Below are 13,610 nucleotides of genomic sequence, written 5' to 3' on the forward strand. Positions count from 1 at the left end.
AATAGGTTTGTTTGGGACTAATTTTGGTCTTGTAATGACTCAGTAAGCCTAGGTCACAACAGAGATGTTCTCCTCTGCCATTCCAGCTCAGACTGTACTTACCGAGAAGATCTGTCCGACAAAAGGTTTGGCCTGGGGGGTCTCGGTGGCTTCTCCAACCTGTGCTCCCGTTCGCCTTCAGGGCATTCGACCGTCATGCTGAGACCTCCGGAGGCGCTGCTGCTGGTTGACGTGTTCCGGCGGTGGGTCAGGTCCGACAGGCTGGAGGATCTGGAGTGCTCGGTGCTGTATCCTGCAAACGAGAACATCAGGACAACCTTGATGGGCAGGCCGGGAACTATCTGAATCCAGCGTTTTGTTCCCGACAAAATGGCCCACCAGAAGAACATCTGAAGCTTCTTAGCAGGAGATGGAGACGTACCTCTTCTACCGAGGATGTTACCTGAGATGCTACCTTCACCGCAGAGGTGATCTTTAGTCTTCAGGACTAACAAGATAAACCGATTATCATGTAGGATAAACCAATCCTACATGAATTTAGCTATCTCCCTCTCTGTTTAACAGCAACTCAATCGGAATAGAGCCGGAAAGAACCTCGGAGGTCTTCTAGTCCAGCCCCCTGCTCAAGCAGGAAACCCTATACCCTTTCAGACAAGTGGCTGTCCAGTCTCTTCTTCAAAACAGCCAGTGATGAAGCACCCGCAACTTCTGGTGGCAAGCTGTTCCACTGGTTAATGGTCCTCACTGTTAGGAAGTTTCTCCTTAACTCCAAGTTGCTTCTCTCCTTGATTAGTTTCCATCCATTGCTTCTTGTCTTGCCTTCTGCTGTTTTGTAGAATAATTTGACCCTCTCTTCTTTGTGGCAGCCCCTCAAATACTGGAATATTGCTATCATGTCCCCCTCCACAAGCCCTTCTTTTCTCTAGACTAGCCAAACCCAAATCCTGCAACTGTTCTGTCAGGTTACGATGTCGTCTCAAATAAACTGCATTTCCAAACAAATAGTCTTTGATGAAATCTTTCATTTATTGAGCACAACAATCTGTCCCCGACTCCATCGTAGTCAGCACTGACCTTCTGACCCCAAACCCTCCCTTTCCGTTCCCCAATTCTCTGCGTCTCATTGGCCATCTTCCAAGTCACTCTTCCCATATCTACTACTTCAGCTCACAGGAATGTCCCCCCTCCCATCCCATCTCCTAGGGGATAATATCTTCAGGGAAAATAAGTAGGTGAAGAGTCAAGCGTCCTTTTCTCTTCCTTATGTCACCACTGGAGTGAATGTAGCTTGGAGTGCTGACATGTTCTTCATATGTCTTACTCTCCAGGCCTTTAATCCTCTTAGTTTGCTCTTCTTTGCACTTTTTCCAAAGTCTCAATATCTTTTTTTGTAATGGAGTGACCAAAATTGGATGCAGTACTCCAGGTGTGGCCTTACTAAGACTTTATAAAGCAATACTAATACTCCATCACAATGCCTTGGGCTGTGAATATCCCAAATTTACAGCAATAATGTAAATTTTACAGTATACAGTAAAAAAAAAAACAACAACCAACGATTCTTGCTGGTTTAGCTAGCATAAAAGATAAAACTACCTATATTTATTAAACATTGCCACCCCAGTAAAAAGAAAATGAAAACTCTCGTTGGTTTAAGTTAGGATAAAAAAAAGCATTTTTTAAAATTACTACCATGTTTTCAAAATAAAACCGGGTCTTGTATTATTTTTTGCTCTAAAAGATGCATTAGGGCTTATTTTTTATTTTTTATTTGATTTATATGCCGCCCTTCTCCGGAGACTCAGGGCGGCTTACAATGCGTTAAGCAACAGCCTTCATCCTTTTGTATATTTTATACAAAGTCAGCTTATTGCCCCCACAATCTGGGTCCTCATTTCACCTACCTTAGAAAGGATGGAAGGCTGAGTCAACCTTGAGCCTGGCGAGATTCGAACCTGCAGTAATTGCAGGCAGCTGGTCTTAATAACAGGGTGCTTTAGACCACTGTACTACCAAGGCTTATTTTCTGGGTAGATTTTATTTTTGGGGAAATACAGTATTAATTGCATCCGTCTGGCTGATGATCTTAACTGTGGCTTATTTTTGGGGTAGGGCTTATATTACAAGAATCTTGAAAAATCATGCTAGGGCTAATTTTCCGGTTGGGTCTTATTTTCGGGGAAACAGGGTAATGCAATTGTATCATTTTATCGTTTTGTTTTAGGTCTGGTTCTGCCTGGAAAAAAGACCGTTAGAAATTGGAGCACCACTAAGATCGGCTCATGAAAACTTGGCTCTCGGTGGGATAGGACACTGACCAGAGATTTTGGACTGCTGGCTGGCATAGCTTGAATTTCGCGAGTGTCCGGAATGAAACACTTCTTCTGGACTTGATAAATTCTGGTCCGCTTCTTCCAAAGCCCCTGGAAAGGAAAAAATATATATATCAGAATTTAGCTGCCGAGCTGATCATCTTTCCCCCATCAAGTGAAATAAGGAAGCTGAGTAGTTTAAACCAAGGCTATTAAAAATTTAGATCCCGTTTTTGCATTTTGGAAGTGAGGAGAATCACATAAGTGAAGTGCCTTGATACCTTTCATTTTTTTTTAATCTTTCCCAAATTTTGGACCGGGGTAGAAAATTTCCTGTGTTCATACCTGATCCCAGAATGGTGGCCCTGGGCTTGTTCTGACGGATGGAACCTATCGAAGACGGTGCGTTGGTGCTGGGAGTTACAGTCCGGCTGGTTCCCTCCCCTTTGCAGGTGAGCTGCAGGCTCGAGTCTTGTCCTGGGATGGCCACGGATTTGGCCGTGGAGGGCGGGCTGTGAAAAGGCAGAACGGGCTTTTATTGGAAAGAATAAAGCTGGGGTGGCCGTCTTGCACAACCGTGTTGATCTAGTGGCTAAGAAACCAAGCTAGAAAGTGGGAGACCGTGAGTTCTAGTCCAGCCTTAGCCATGAAAGCTGGCTGGGTGATTTTGCACCAATCACCAGGAGATGGTGAGTTCTAGTACTGTCTCAGGCATGAAAGCTGGGGAACGACTTTGTATCAATCACTAGGAGACGGTGAGTTCTAGTCCAGCCTTAGCCATGAAAGCTGGCTGGGCGATTTTGTGCCAATCACCAGGAGAGGGTGAGTTCTAGTACTGTCTCAGGCATGAAAGCTGGGGAACGACTTTGTATCAATCACTAGGAGATGGTGAGTTCTAGTGCCGCCTTAGACATGAAAGCTGGCTAGGTGATTTTGCGCCAATCACCAGGAGAGGGTGAGTTCTAGTACAGTCTCAGGCATGAAAGCTGGGGAATGACTTTGTATCACTCACTAGGAGACCATGAGTTCTAGTCCAGTCTTAGCCATGAAAGCTGGTTGGTTGACTTTGGACCAATACCAGGAGAGGGTAAGTTCTAATACTGTCTCAGGCATGAAAGCTGGCTGGGTGTCTTTGGATCAATACCAGGAGAGGGTAAGTTCTAGTACTGTCTCAGGCATGAAATCTGGCTGGGTGACTTTGGGCCAATACCAGGAGAGGGTGAGTTCTAGTACTGTCTCAGGCATGAAAGCCGGTTGGGTGACTTTGGGCCGATCACCAGGAGACGGTGAGTTCTAGTCCTGTTCTTACAGCTGATTGACTTTGGATCAATACCAGGAGATGCTGAGTTCTAGTACCACCTTTAAGCATGAAAGCCGGTCGAGTGACTTTGGGCTAGTCCCTCTCTATCAGCCCTGCCCACCTCATAGGGCTGTTGTTGTTGTTGTGGGGAAAAGAGGAGCAGGAAGTTGTGTTGGGATACGTTCGCCGCCTCGAATTATTTGCAAAAACTAATGAAGGCGGGATGCAAATAAACAAATCAAATAATTAAAGAACCAGCCAGGTCAAAAGTTGAGTAGAGAACAGAAAGTGGAACAAGAGGGCCTGTCTGGATTATCTGTATTTTATCTTGGCTGTTCACCGCCCTGAGTCCTCTGGGAGTAGGGTGATATAGAAATTTGAGAAAGAAAGAAAGAAAGAAAGAAAGAAAGAAAGAAAGAAAGAAAGAAAGAAAGAAAGAAAGAAAGAAAGAACGAAAGAACGAAAGAAAGAAAGAAAGAAAGAAAGAAAGAAAGAAAGCCCCGAATTTAAGCAAAGCTCTTGAGGAGGGTTGAATAAAAATAAAACCAACAACCCAAGAGGAGAAATCTTGGATTGGAGATGGAAATATAAAAGCACTGGAAACTGAGCAATCTGGGAATGCGTCTGGAATTTCCTCTTTTCTCTCTCCCTCCCACTTTGAAAAAAAAACAGGGGGGGGGCCCTCGCGGGCCTTAGACACCATTTTGACACCGGCGGACTTCAACCGAGCTGGTGACAAGGTCGGTCTTGCAAAAAAACAAACAAACAAACAAACAAACAAACAAACAAACACATATATATACACACACCTATGCAACAAGTTTGTTTTCTCTTCTGCTGTCTTGGTTACCGGTATTAAATTGCCAACACCTTTTGCCTACTGCAAAATGCCACACCTCTGGCAGGTATGTTCTGAGCTGCTGGTAGCTAATCAGCAGCCACCTCCTTGGAAAGTCAACAATCGCACACCTGTCGCTTTGTTCCAACGATTTTTAAAAAAAACACAAAACCTCTTTTATTTTTTGCAAATCTAACGTGTCCTGGGATAATTTTTTTTTTTTAAATTTGATTTATATGCCGCCCTTCTCCGAAGACTCAGGGCGGCTTACAATGTGCTAAGCAATAGCCTTCATTCTTTTGTATATTTATACAAAGTCAGCTTATTGCCCCCACAAACTGGGTCCTCAATTTACCTACCTTAGAAAGGATGGAAGGCTGAGTCAACCTTGAGCCTTGGCGAGATTCGAACCTGCAGTAATTGCAGGCAGCTGTTCTCAATAACAGGGTGCTTTAGACCACTGTACTACCAAGGCTCTTACAGGATCCACAATCTGGATCCACAATCTGGGCCGGTCACCGGGATCAGAGGTTTTAAGTCTTCCGAGCTTTTGGATTCGGGCTGGAGCCCATCTTCGGGGAAGTTCTCTCTAGGAAGAGTGTGTACTGTTGTGTGTGTGGTATTTACAGGGTGCCTGGTTGTGTGTGTGTGGCTTTTTAGATGTTGATTGGAGTGTGCTGATGGCTGGCTTTTAAATCATTGGCTGCCCAGCCCTCGCCTTCTAAGTACTTGGTAAAAAGGTAAAGGTTCCCCTCGCACATATGTGCTAGTCATTCCCGACTCTAGGGGGCGGTGCTCATCTCCGTTTCAAAGCCATAGAGCCAGCGCTGTCCAAAGACGTCTCCGTGGTCATGTGGCCGGCATGACTCCATGCCAAAGGCGCACGGAACGCTGTTCCCTTCCCACCAAAGGTGGTCCCTATTTTTCAACTTGCATTTTTTACATGCTTTCGAACTGCTAGGTTGGCAGAAGCTGGGACAAGTCACGGGAGCTCACCCCGTTACGCGGCACTAGGGATTCGAACCGCTGAACTGCCGACCTTTCGATCGACAAGCTCGGCATCTTAGCCACCACATCCCTTAAGTACTTGGTAGACTGGTGGTAAAATCAGCACTCCTGTTGACTGGCGAGGGGCCTGTTTCCCCAGGCTTCAATCTCTTTTCCCTGGCTGTTTTTGTCCCTGCTCGTCCAACAATCTTAGTAGCTGCAAAATTGAATGTGCGTCTTTGTTCGTTGTGAGGCTACCAATGGAGTCCAGAAAGCACACACTCTACTAGAGAGAAGTTCCCTGAAGATGGGGCTCCAGGATGAGTCTGAAAGCTCGGAAGACAGAACCTCTGGGCGTTGTCGCCGACCCAGATTGGATCCTCTTTGTTTTTCTCCTTTCCAATCTTCTCCTTCAGCCACCAGCAGGATATTTTCTTAGGAGAGGACATCAAGAGCTATGGAGATAACCTGGCCTTTGAAACCCCTTCCCCGAAGGGTTTTAAGCTTCCCCAAAGACTCACGTTTTGAAACAAGGGTCTCCGGATAAGAGGGACATGCCAATCGTGACCTGCCGAAGAACGAATACGAGAGAGAGAGAAGGAAAATTCATGAAAAACAACCTGCAAAGGGTGTGCGAAATAAATGAATTAAAACACAGGGGCTCTTGATAAGGACCTGGAGAGAGGGGTCAACTTATTCTCCAAAGCCACTGAAGTCTTATATTTTTTTGAACCCTGAAATAAGCGCTTGGCCTTATTGCCATGTGCTCAAAAGCCCGATTGGGCTTAATATCAGGAGATGTCTTATTTTGGGGGAAACAGGGTAGTTTTTTTTATCTCCAGCACATCTCTCAGCCGCCACCCCTGTCCATCGCCCCCCCGCCCCCATCCTTTCCTCCATCCAGAGGTCCTTCAGACTTACCTTCAGGATGGAATTGTCCTGCCTGGTGTTCTTGGTGTCGTATCCTTCCAACAAGCAACATCGGACGGTCAGGCCCGAGCCTGCAAATTCGGCTAAGTTCAGGTCGGTGAAACCCAGCTGTAAAGGCAACAGAGGGAGGATCAGGATGCATGAAAAACTGCAGGTTCCAAGCGAATGAAAAGTTTACAATCCCTTGTGCGCTCCAGGAAGAGCCGTTTTGGGAGAGATTGGACAATCATTGGCCTGAAATGGCATAGGGTTTCCTGCCTGAGCAGGAGGTTGGACTAGAAGACCTCCAAGGTCCCTTCCAACTCTATTATTCTGCCTTGCAAGACAATTTAAGAAGACCCAGAAAATGCAGTGTTTCTTCTATTCTATTTCTATTTCTATTCCATTCCATTGTATTCATTATTTCATTCTCCTATTCTATTCTATTCCATTGCATTCCATATTCTATTCTATTCCAAATTCTATTCTATTCCTATTCATTATTTCAGTCTCTATTATCTTATCTTCTCTCCTCCATTCCATTTACTCTATTCTGTACTCTCTATTCTTTTCATACTATTCTATTCTATTCTATTCTATTCTATTCTATTCTATTCTATTCTATTCTATTCTATTCTTCATTCCAATATTATTCTATTTTATTTATTATTATTTATTATTAGTCATATTTGTCTGCCGCCCACTCTCCGAGGACTCTGGGCAGCTTACACCAAAGACAGTATACTAAACAGCATATTGTCCCCTAACAATCTGGGTCCTCATTCCAATATTATTTTATTCTGTTCTGTTCTGTTCTATTCTATTCTATATTCCAATATTATTCTATTCTATTCTATTCTATTCTATTCTATTCTATTCTATTCTATTCTATTCTATTCTATTCTATTCTATTCTATTCTATTCTATTCTATTCTATTCTATTCAGCCGAGGTGGCACAGTGGTTAAGAGTGCAGTACTGCAGGCTACTTCAGCTGACTGCTAGCTGCAGTTCGGCAGTTCAAATCTCGCTGGCTCAAGGTCGACTCAGCCTTCCGTCCTTCTGAGGTCGGTAAAATGAGGACCCAGATTGTAGGGGGCAAGAGGCCGACTCTGTAAACCGCTTAGAGAGGGCTGTAAAGCACTGTGAAGCGGTATATAAGTCTAAGGGCTATTGCTAACTTCCCTTCCTTTTTTCTCTCCCTCTCATTTCTCTTTCCTTCCTTCCTCCCCATGGTGGCACAATGGTTAGAATGCAGTATTGCAGGCCAATTCTGCCGACTGCCAGCAGTTCGATCCTGACCGGCTCAACGTCAACTCAAAGCCTTCCATCCTTCCGAGGTGGGTAAAATGAGGACCCAGATTGTTGGGGGCAAGAGGCTGACTTTGTAAACAGCTTAGAGAGGGCTATAAAAGCACTGAACTGAGATATAAGTCTAAGTGCTATTGCTATTGCTATTGCTATTGCTATTGCCATGCTATTCTATTCTATTCTATTCTATTCTATTCTATTCTATTCTATTCTATTCTATTCTATTCTATCCCTTAATCTATTCTATTCTATTCCTTAATCTATTCCTTAATCTATTCTATTCTATCCCTTAATCTATTCTATTCCTTAATCTATTCCTTAATCTATTCTATTCTATTCTATTCTATCCCTTAATCTATTCCATTCCATTCCATTCCATTCTTCTATTCTATTCCTTATTCTATTCTATTCTATTCTATTCTATCCCTTAATCCATTCCATTCCATTCTTCTATTCTATTCCTTATTCTATTCCTTATTCTATTCCTTATTCTATTCTATTCTATTCTATTCTATTCTATTCTATTCTATTCTATTCTATTCTATTCTATTCCTTAATCTATTCTATTCTAATCTAAATTTAATTCTAATTCTATTCTCTATTCTGTTCTTTTCACTATCCTAACCTTGACCTTGATTTTCAGAAAACCCTGATTGTCCTGGGAAAGAACTAGGATTATCTTCAGTACTCTGGCAAGGAAAGCGTTAACTCGCCCGGAGAGGTTGCATAACCAAGGACACCGAACACGCCAGGTCACTGATGTGGAAAAGGTTCACTCCCATGTATGTGTACACAGATATAATAAGGCACTCTTTGTCCTAAGGATCATCCCGGAATCCATGCCGCCAGCCCGGGGAAAGAGAGAAAGAATTGAGAGTGGGAGAAGAGGAAAGCTAGGAAGAAGGTTGAAAGGGAAGCATCTCCAGGCACATTAAAAAAAAAAAAAACACAAAAAACACCACACAGGTAGTCCTCGAATTACAACAATTTGTTTCGTGACCGTTGGCAGTTACAACAGGCACTGAAAAAAGTTAACTTTGGACCGTTTTTCACACTTGCGACCTTTGTAGCATTCAAAGTCATGTGATTCGAAATCGGGACACTTGGCAAACCACTTCATGCTTACGACGGTCGCAGCCGTGGTGCGAAGTGAGTCACGCGATTCCCCCTTTTATGACCTTCCGACAAGCGAAGTCCAAGACGGGTTCACTTAACAACCGGGCCACTAACTTGAGAACGGCGGCGATTCGGTCCACAACGGAGGGGGGCAAGGAAGGTGGTAGAAGGGAGCAAAAGTCCCCTTGAACAAATGCCTCGCCTGAGAACAGAAATCTGGGGCTCAATTGTGGTTGGAAGTCGAGTCGACTACCTGTATGGAGCAGGGGTGAAATCCAATTTTTTTTCCCTACCGGTTCTGTGGGCGTGGCAGGGGAAGGATACTGCAAAATCTCCATTCCCATCCCACTCCAGGGGAAGGATACTGTAAAATCCCCTTTCTCTCCCCACTCCAGGGGAAGGATACTGCAAAATCTCCATTCCCTCCCCACTCCAGGGGAAGGATACTGCAAAATCTCCATTCCCTCCCCACTCCAGGGGGAAGGATACTGCAAAATCTCCATTCCCATCCCACTCCAGGGGAAGGATACTGTAAAATCCCCTTTCTCTCCCCACTCCAGGGGAAGGATCCTGCAAAATCTCCATTCCCTCCCCACTCCAGGGGAAGGATACTGCAAAATCTCCATTCCTCTTCCCACTCCAGAGGGAAGGATACTGTAAAATCCCCATTCCCTCCCCACTCCAGGAGAAGGATACTACAAAATCACCATTCCAGGTGATTCCATGGGAATCTCCATTCCCATCCCACTCCAGGGGAAGGATGTTGCAAAATCTCCATTCCCTCCCCACTCCAGGGGAAGGATACTGCAAAATCTCCATTCCCTCCCCACTCCAGGGGAAGGATACTGCAAAATCTCCGTTCCCACCCCACTCTGGGGCCAGCCAGAGGTAGCATTTGTCGGTTCTCTGAACTACTCAAAATTTCCGCTACCGGTTCTCCAGAACCCGTCAGAACCTGCTGGATTTCAGCCCCGGTGTAAGAGTGTTAAGAGGTTCTCCAGGGTCTGATTAGAGACAAACTGATTAAAGGCACAACTAGAAGAAGAATGGGGAGGGAGGGGGATGCTTTTGATTTTACTTCATTTTCAAGGCCAAAGAGACACAATCAAATTTAGCTTTTAGTCTCGACACAGATGTTGTGTTGCAGAAGACCCACAGAAACAGGCCGGGGGTGGCTGATGGGGGGTGACATTTCCTGCAGTTTCCCCTCTTCCCACAGCTACAAAAAAACAACAAAAAAACAACAACAAAAAAAAAAAAAAAAAACAAAAAAAAAACCCAAAACCACATTTAAACCAATCTTTTGACTGTTCTCCGAAGCCTGTGAGCGATTCGGAAACCGCGTGGCAGAATTGCACGCGGAGTCTTTGCACGAAACCCACTTCCTGTTTCTCTTCGCCGACGTGCCAAATTATGTGTGATATTTTACAGCTTAAAAAAAAAAAAAAAAGTTTTGAGTTTGTTCCGAACCGGGTCAGCCTGCTCCTTTCTTCTTCTCCCTCCGTCTATGGGTGAACTGCGTCGATTCGACTTTTGGCTTGGCTTCAAAAAAAACGGAGGGAGGTTTAGATATAAACGCAACGCAGGAGTTGCTAACTTTGTGCAAATTAAAAGAGCCAGGGGGAAGAGATTTGCAAAATCTCCAGAAAAGGTTGTTAAAAGGTAAAAAAAGGTTCCCCTCGCACATACGTGCTAGTCGTTCCTGACTCTAGGAGGCGGTGCTCATCTCCGTTTCAAAGCCGAAGAGCCAGCGCTGTCCGAAGATGTCTCTGTGGTCATGTGGCCGGCATGACTCAACGCCAAAGGCGCAAGGAACGCTGTTTTCTTCCCACCAAAGGTGGTCCCTGTTTTTCTACTTGCATTTTTTACCTGCTTTCGAACTGCTAGGTTGGCAGAAGCTGGGACAAGTCACGGGAGCTCACCCCGTTACGTGGCAGCACTAGGGATTCGAACCGCTGAACTGCCGACCTTTCGATCGACAAGCTCAGTGTCTTAGCCACTGAGCCACCGTGTCCCACATTTGCCGGTTAGGAGTGGACAAATAGACAACACAAGCCGGGACTCCTGAATCCTCAGGGATAGTAGGGAAACTATGGGTAGTTTTTGACTTACAATGGTTCGTCTAGAGACCATTCAAAGTTACAAAGAGTGACTTACAACTGCTTTTCACCCTTACGACCCTTGCGGCATCCCCATGGTTATGTGATCAAAATTCAGACGCGTGACAACTGACTTGTATTTATGATGGTTGCAGCGTCCCGGGGTCATGCAAATCCCTTTTTGCGACCTTCTGACGATCAAAGTCAATGGGGAAGCTAGATGGACTTATCCATACTGTTACTGACTTTAAAATGGCAGTGGTTCACTTAACAACTTGGCAAGAAAGAAAGGTCATTAAATGGGGCAAACCTCAGTTCACAAATGTCTTGTTTAGCAATAGAAATGTTGAGCTCCATTGTGGTCATAAGCCGAGGACTCCTTGTACAGATATCTTGTAAGTGGATGGACAACAGCTAGTTAACAGCAGACAGGGAAATGTGTCTGACGTTTGATCTCTCTCTCTCTCTGTTTCTCTTTTTCTCTCTCTATGTTCCCCGTCTCTTTCTTTTTCTCTGTCTCTGTCTCTCTTTTTCTGTCTCTTTCTCTTTCTTTCTTTCTTTCTTTCTATGTCCCCCGTCTCTTTCTTTTTCTGTCTCTTTCTTTTTGTCTGTCTTTCTTTTTCTCTTTCTCTCTTTCTATGTCCCCCCATCTCTTTCTCTCTCTCTCTCTTTCTATGTCTGCCGTCTCTTTCTCTGTCTCTCTTTCTCTTTCTCTGTCTCTCTTTCTTTCTCTTTCTCTGTCTTTCTCTTTCTCTTTTTATATCCTCTGGTCTCTCTTTCTTTTTCTCTCTGTCTCTTTTTTCTGTCTCTCTTTCTCTTTTTGTCTTTCTTTTTGTCTTTCTCTCTTTCTTTCTCTTTCTATGTCCCCCGTCTCTCTTTCTTTTTCTGTGTCTTTTTCTCATTGTCTCTTTTTGTCTTTCTCTCTCTTTCTATGTACCACCTCTCTCTGTCTCTTTCTTTTTCTCTTTCTTTTTCTATGTTCCCCCTTCTCTCTCTTTCTTTTTCTCTTTCTCTGTCTTTTTTTCTGACTCTGTCTCTCTCTCTCCACACACACACACACACACACACACACACACACACAGAGATATATTTTCAATATTTTACAACTGGCAAAATTACTGGTGTGTAACGTTAGAACAATTTGAACGCTTCACTGTTCAGGGGACAGGTTGTCCTTACACGACAAATCTCTGTTCTTCTCGGCCAAGCTGAGAAAAAAAAACCACCTGTCTTTCGTTTATCCTCAGCAATGAATTATGCCGGAATTTATATCTTACACTTTACACTTTGTCTTATTTTTAGGGGAAGACTATAAATAGCCTCATGCCAAAGAGCCAGGCCAGGGTTAAATGACCCGTAAAGACTCAGTTTTGGTTCTGTTTCAGGCCAGATTCCTGTTTTAGACTTGTTAAGAGTCCTTTGTTATCGCTGCGATCCAGAAGTGATGGATTTCATCAAACCACGTCTGGCCCTGAAATCCATTAGTGCCTTTGTCTCCAATGGCCTGGCCTGCAGATTTCTGCCATCAGGGTGTCTAAATTGGGGTTTAAAAAGAGGTCAGAATAGAATAGAATAACAGAGTTGGAAGGGACCTTGGAGGTCTTCTAGTCCAACCCCCTGCTCAGGCAGGAAACCCTACACCACTTCAGGCAAATGGTTATCCAACCTCTGCTTAAAAACTTCCAGTGTTGGAGCATTTACAACTTCTGGAGGCAAGTTGTTCCACTGGTTAATTGTTCTCACTGTCAGGAAATTTCTCCTTAGTTCTAGGTTGTTTCTTTCCTTGATTAGTTTCCATCCATTGCTTCTTCTCCTGCCTTCAGGTGCTTTGGAGAATAGCTTGACTCCTTCTTCTTTGGGGCAGCCCCTGAGATATTGGAAGACTGTTATCCTGTCTCCCCTAGTCCTTCTTTTTATTAAACTAGACATATCCAATTCCAGCAAACGTTCTTTATATGTTTTATAAAGAAGAGAAGAGAAGAGAAGAGAAGAGAAGAGGAGAGAGAGGAGGGGAGGGGAGGGGAGGGGAGAAGAGGAGAGGAGAGGAGAGGAGAGGAGAGGAGAGGATAACAGAGTTATTGGAGGTCTTCTAGTCCAACCCCCTGCTTAGGCAGGAAACCCTACAACACTTCAGACAAATGGTTATCCAACCTCTTCTTAAAACCTTCCAGTGTTGGAGCATTCACAACTTCTGGAGGCAAGTTGTTCCACTGATTAATTGTTCTCACTGTCAGGAAATTTCTCCTTAGTTCTAAGTTGCTTCTCTCCTTGATTAGTTTCCACCCATTGCTTCTTTTTCTTGCCTTCAGGTGCTTTGGAGAATAGCTTGGTTCACACCTTATAACATGTTTGAACAAGGTTTTGGTGGTGGTGGGATCAATTTCGGGCCGGAAGGAACCATCTTACGCTGGATGTTCAGAAACTTTTGCTATTTTTCCTCCTGGTTTTAGATAATTTTTTGGATCTCTCGAGTTGTTTTAAACTCCAGACCCCAAGATTACTTTAAAACTTAGGGTACAATGTACAGGTTCTGGGGTAGGGTGTTTAAAAGGAGCTCTGGAGACCCTGTGCAAAATTGGCTTGCTTAACTTTGCAATCTCTAGCCGTCTTACAACCAGCATCTTCTAAACTCTCTTCGATTTTAGGAAGAGGAACCCAGATCTGCCCCCAAGTTTCAAGAGACGGCTGAGGGAAGGCGTGTTTGCAAACCCAGACCCGATCATCATCTAACACAGCTTT

The 13,610-nt window shown here is 44.2% G+C and overlaps 1 protein-coding gene across 1 annotated transcript in view; it reads right to left on the minus strand.

The window, feature by feature from the left end:
- The window catches only part of EEIG1 (estrogen-induced osteoclastogenesis regulator 1), a 61,262-nt gene that overhangs the window by 7,978 nt on the left and 39,674 nt on the right, over positions 1-13,610 (minus strand). Inside the window, exons 4-8 of the mRNA XM_034438701.3 lie at positions 6,359-6,475; positions 5,959-6,005; positions 2,658-2,824; positions 2,319-2,423; positions 103-292 (exon numbers count right to left, since the gene is read on the minus strand). Of these exons, the coding sequence (XP_034294592.1) occupies positions 103-292; positions 2,319-2,423; positions 2,658-2,824; positions 5,959-6,005; positions 6,359-6,475 (626 nt within the window). The remainder of the gene's footprint in view (positions 1-102; positions 293-2,318; positions 2,424-2,657; positions 2,825-5,958; positions 6,006-6,358; positions 6,476-13,610) is intronic.

The sequence above is a fragment of the Pantherophis guttatus genome, chromosome 16, assembly GCF_059756535.1.
Source record: "Pantherophis guttatus breed Tessera chromosome 16, ASM5975653v1, whole genome shotgun sequence".
NCBI lineage: Eukaryota > Metazoa > Chordata > Lepidosauria > Squamata > Colubridae > Pantherophis > Pantherophis guttatus.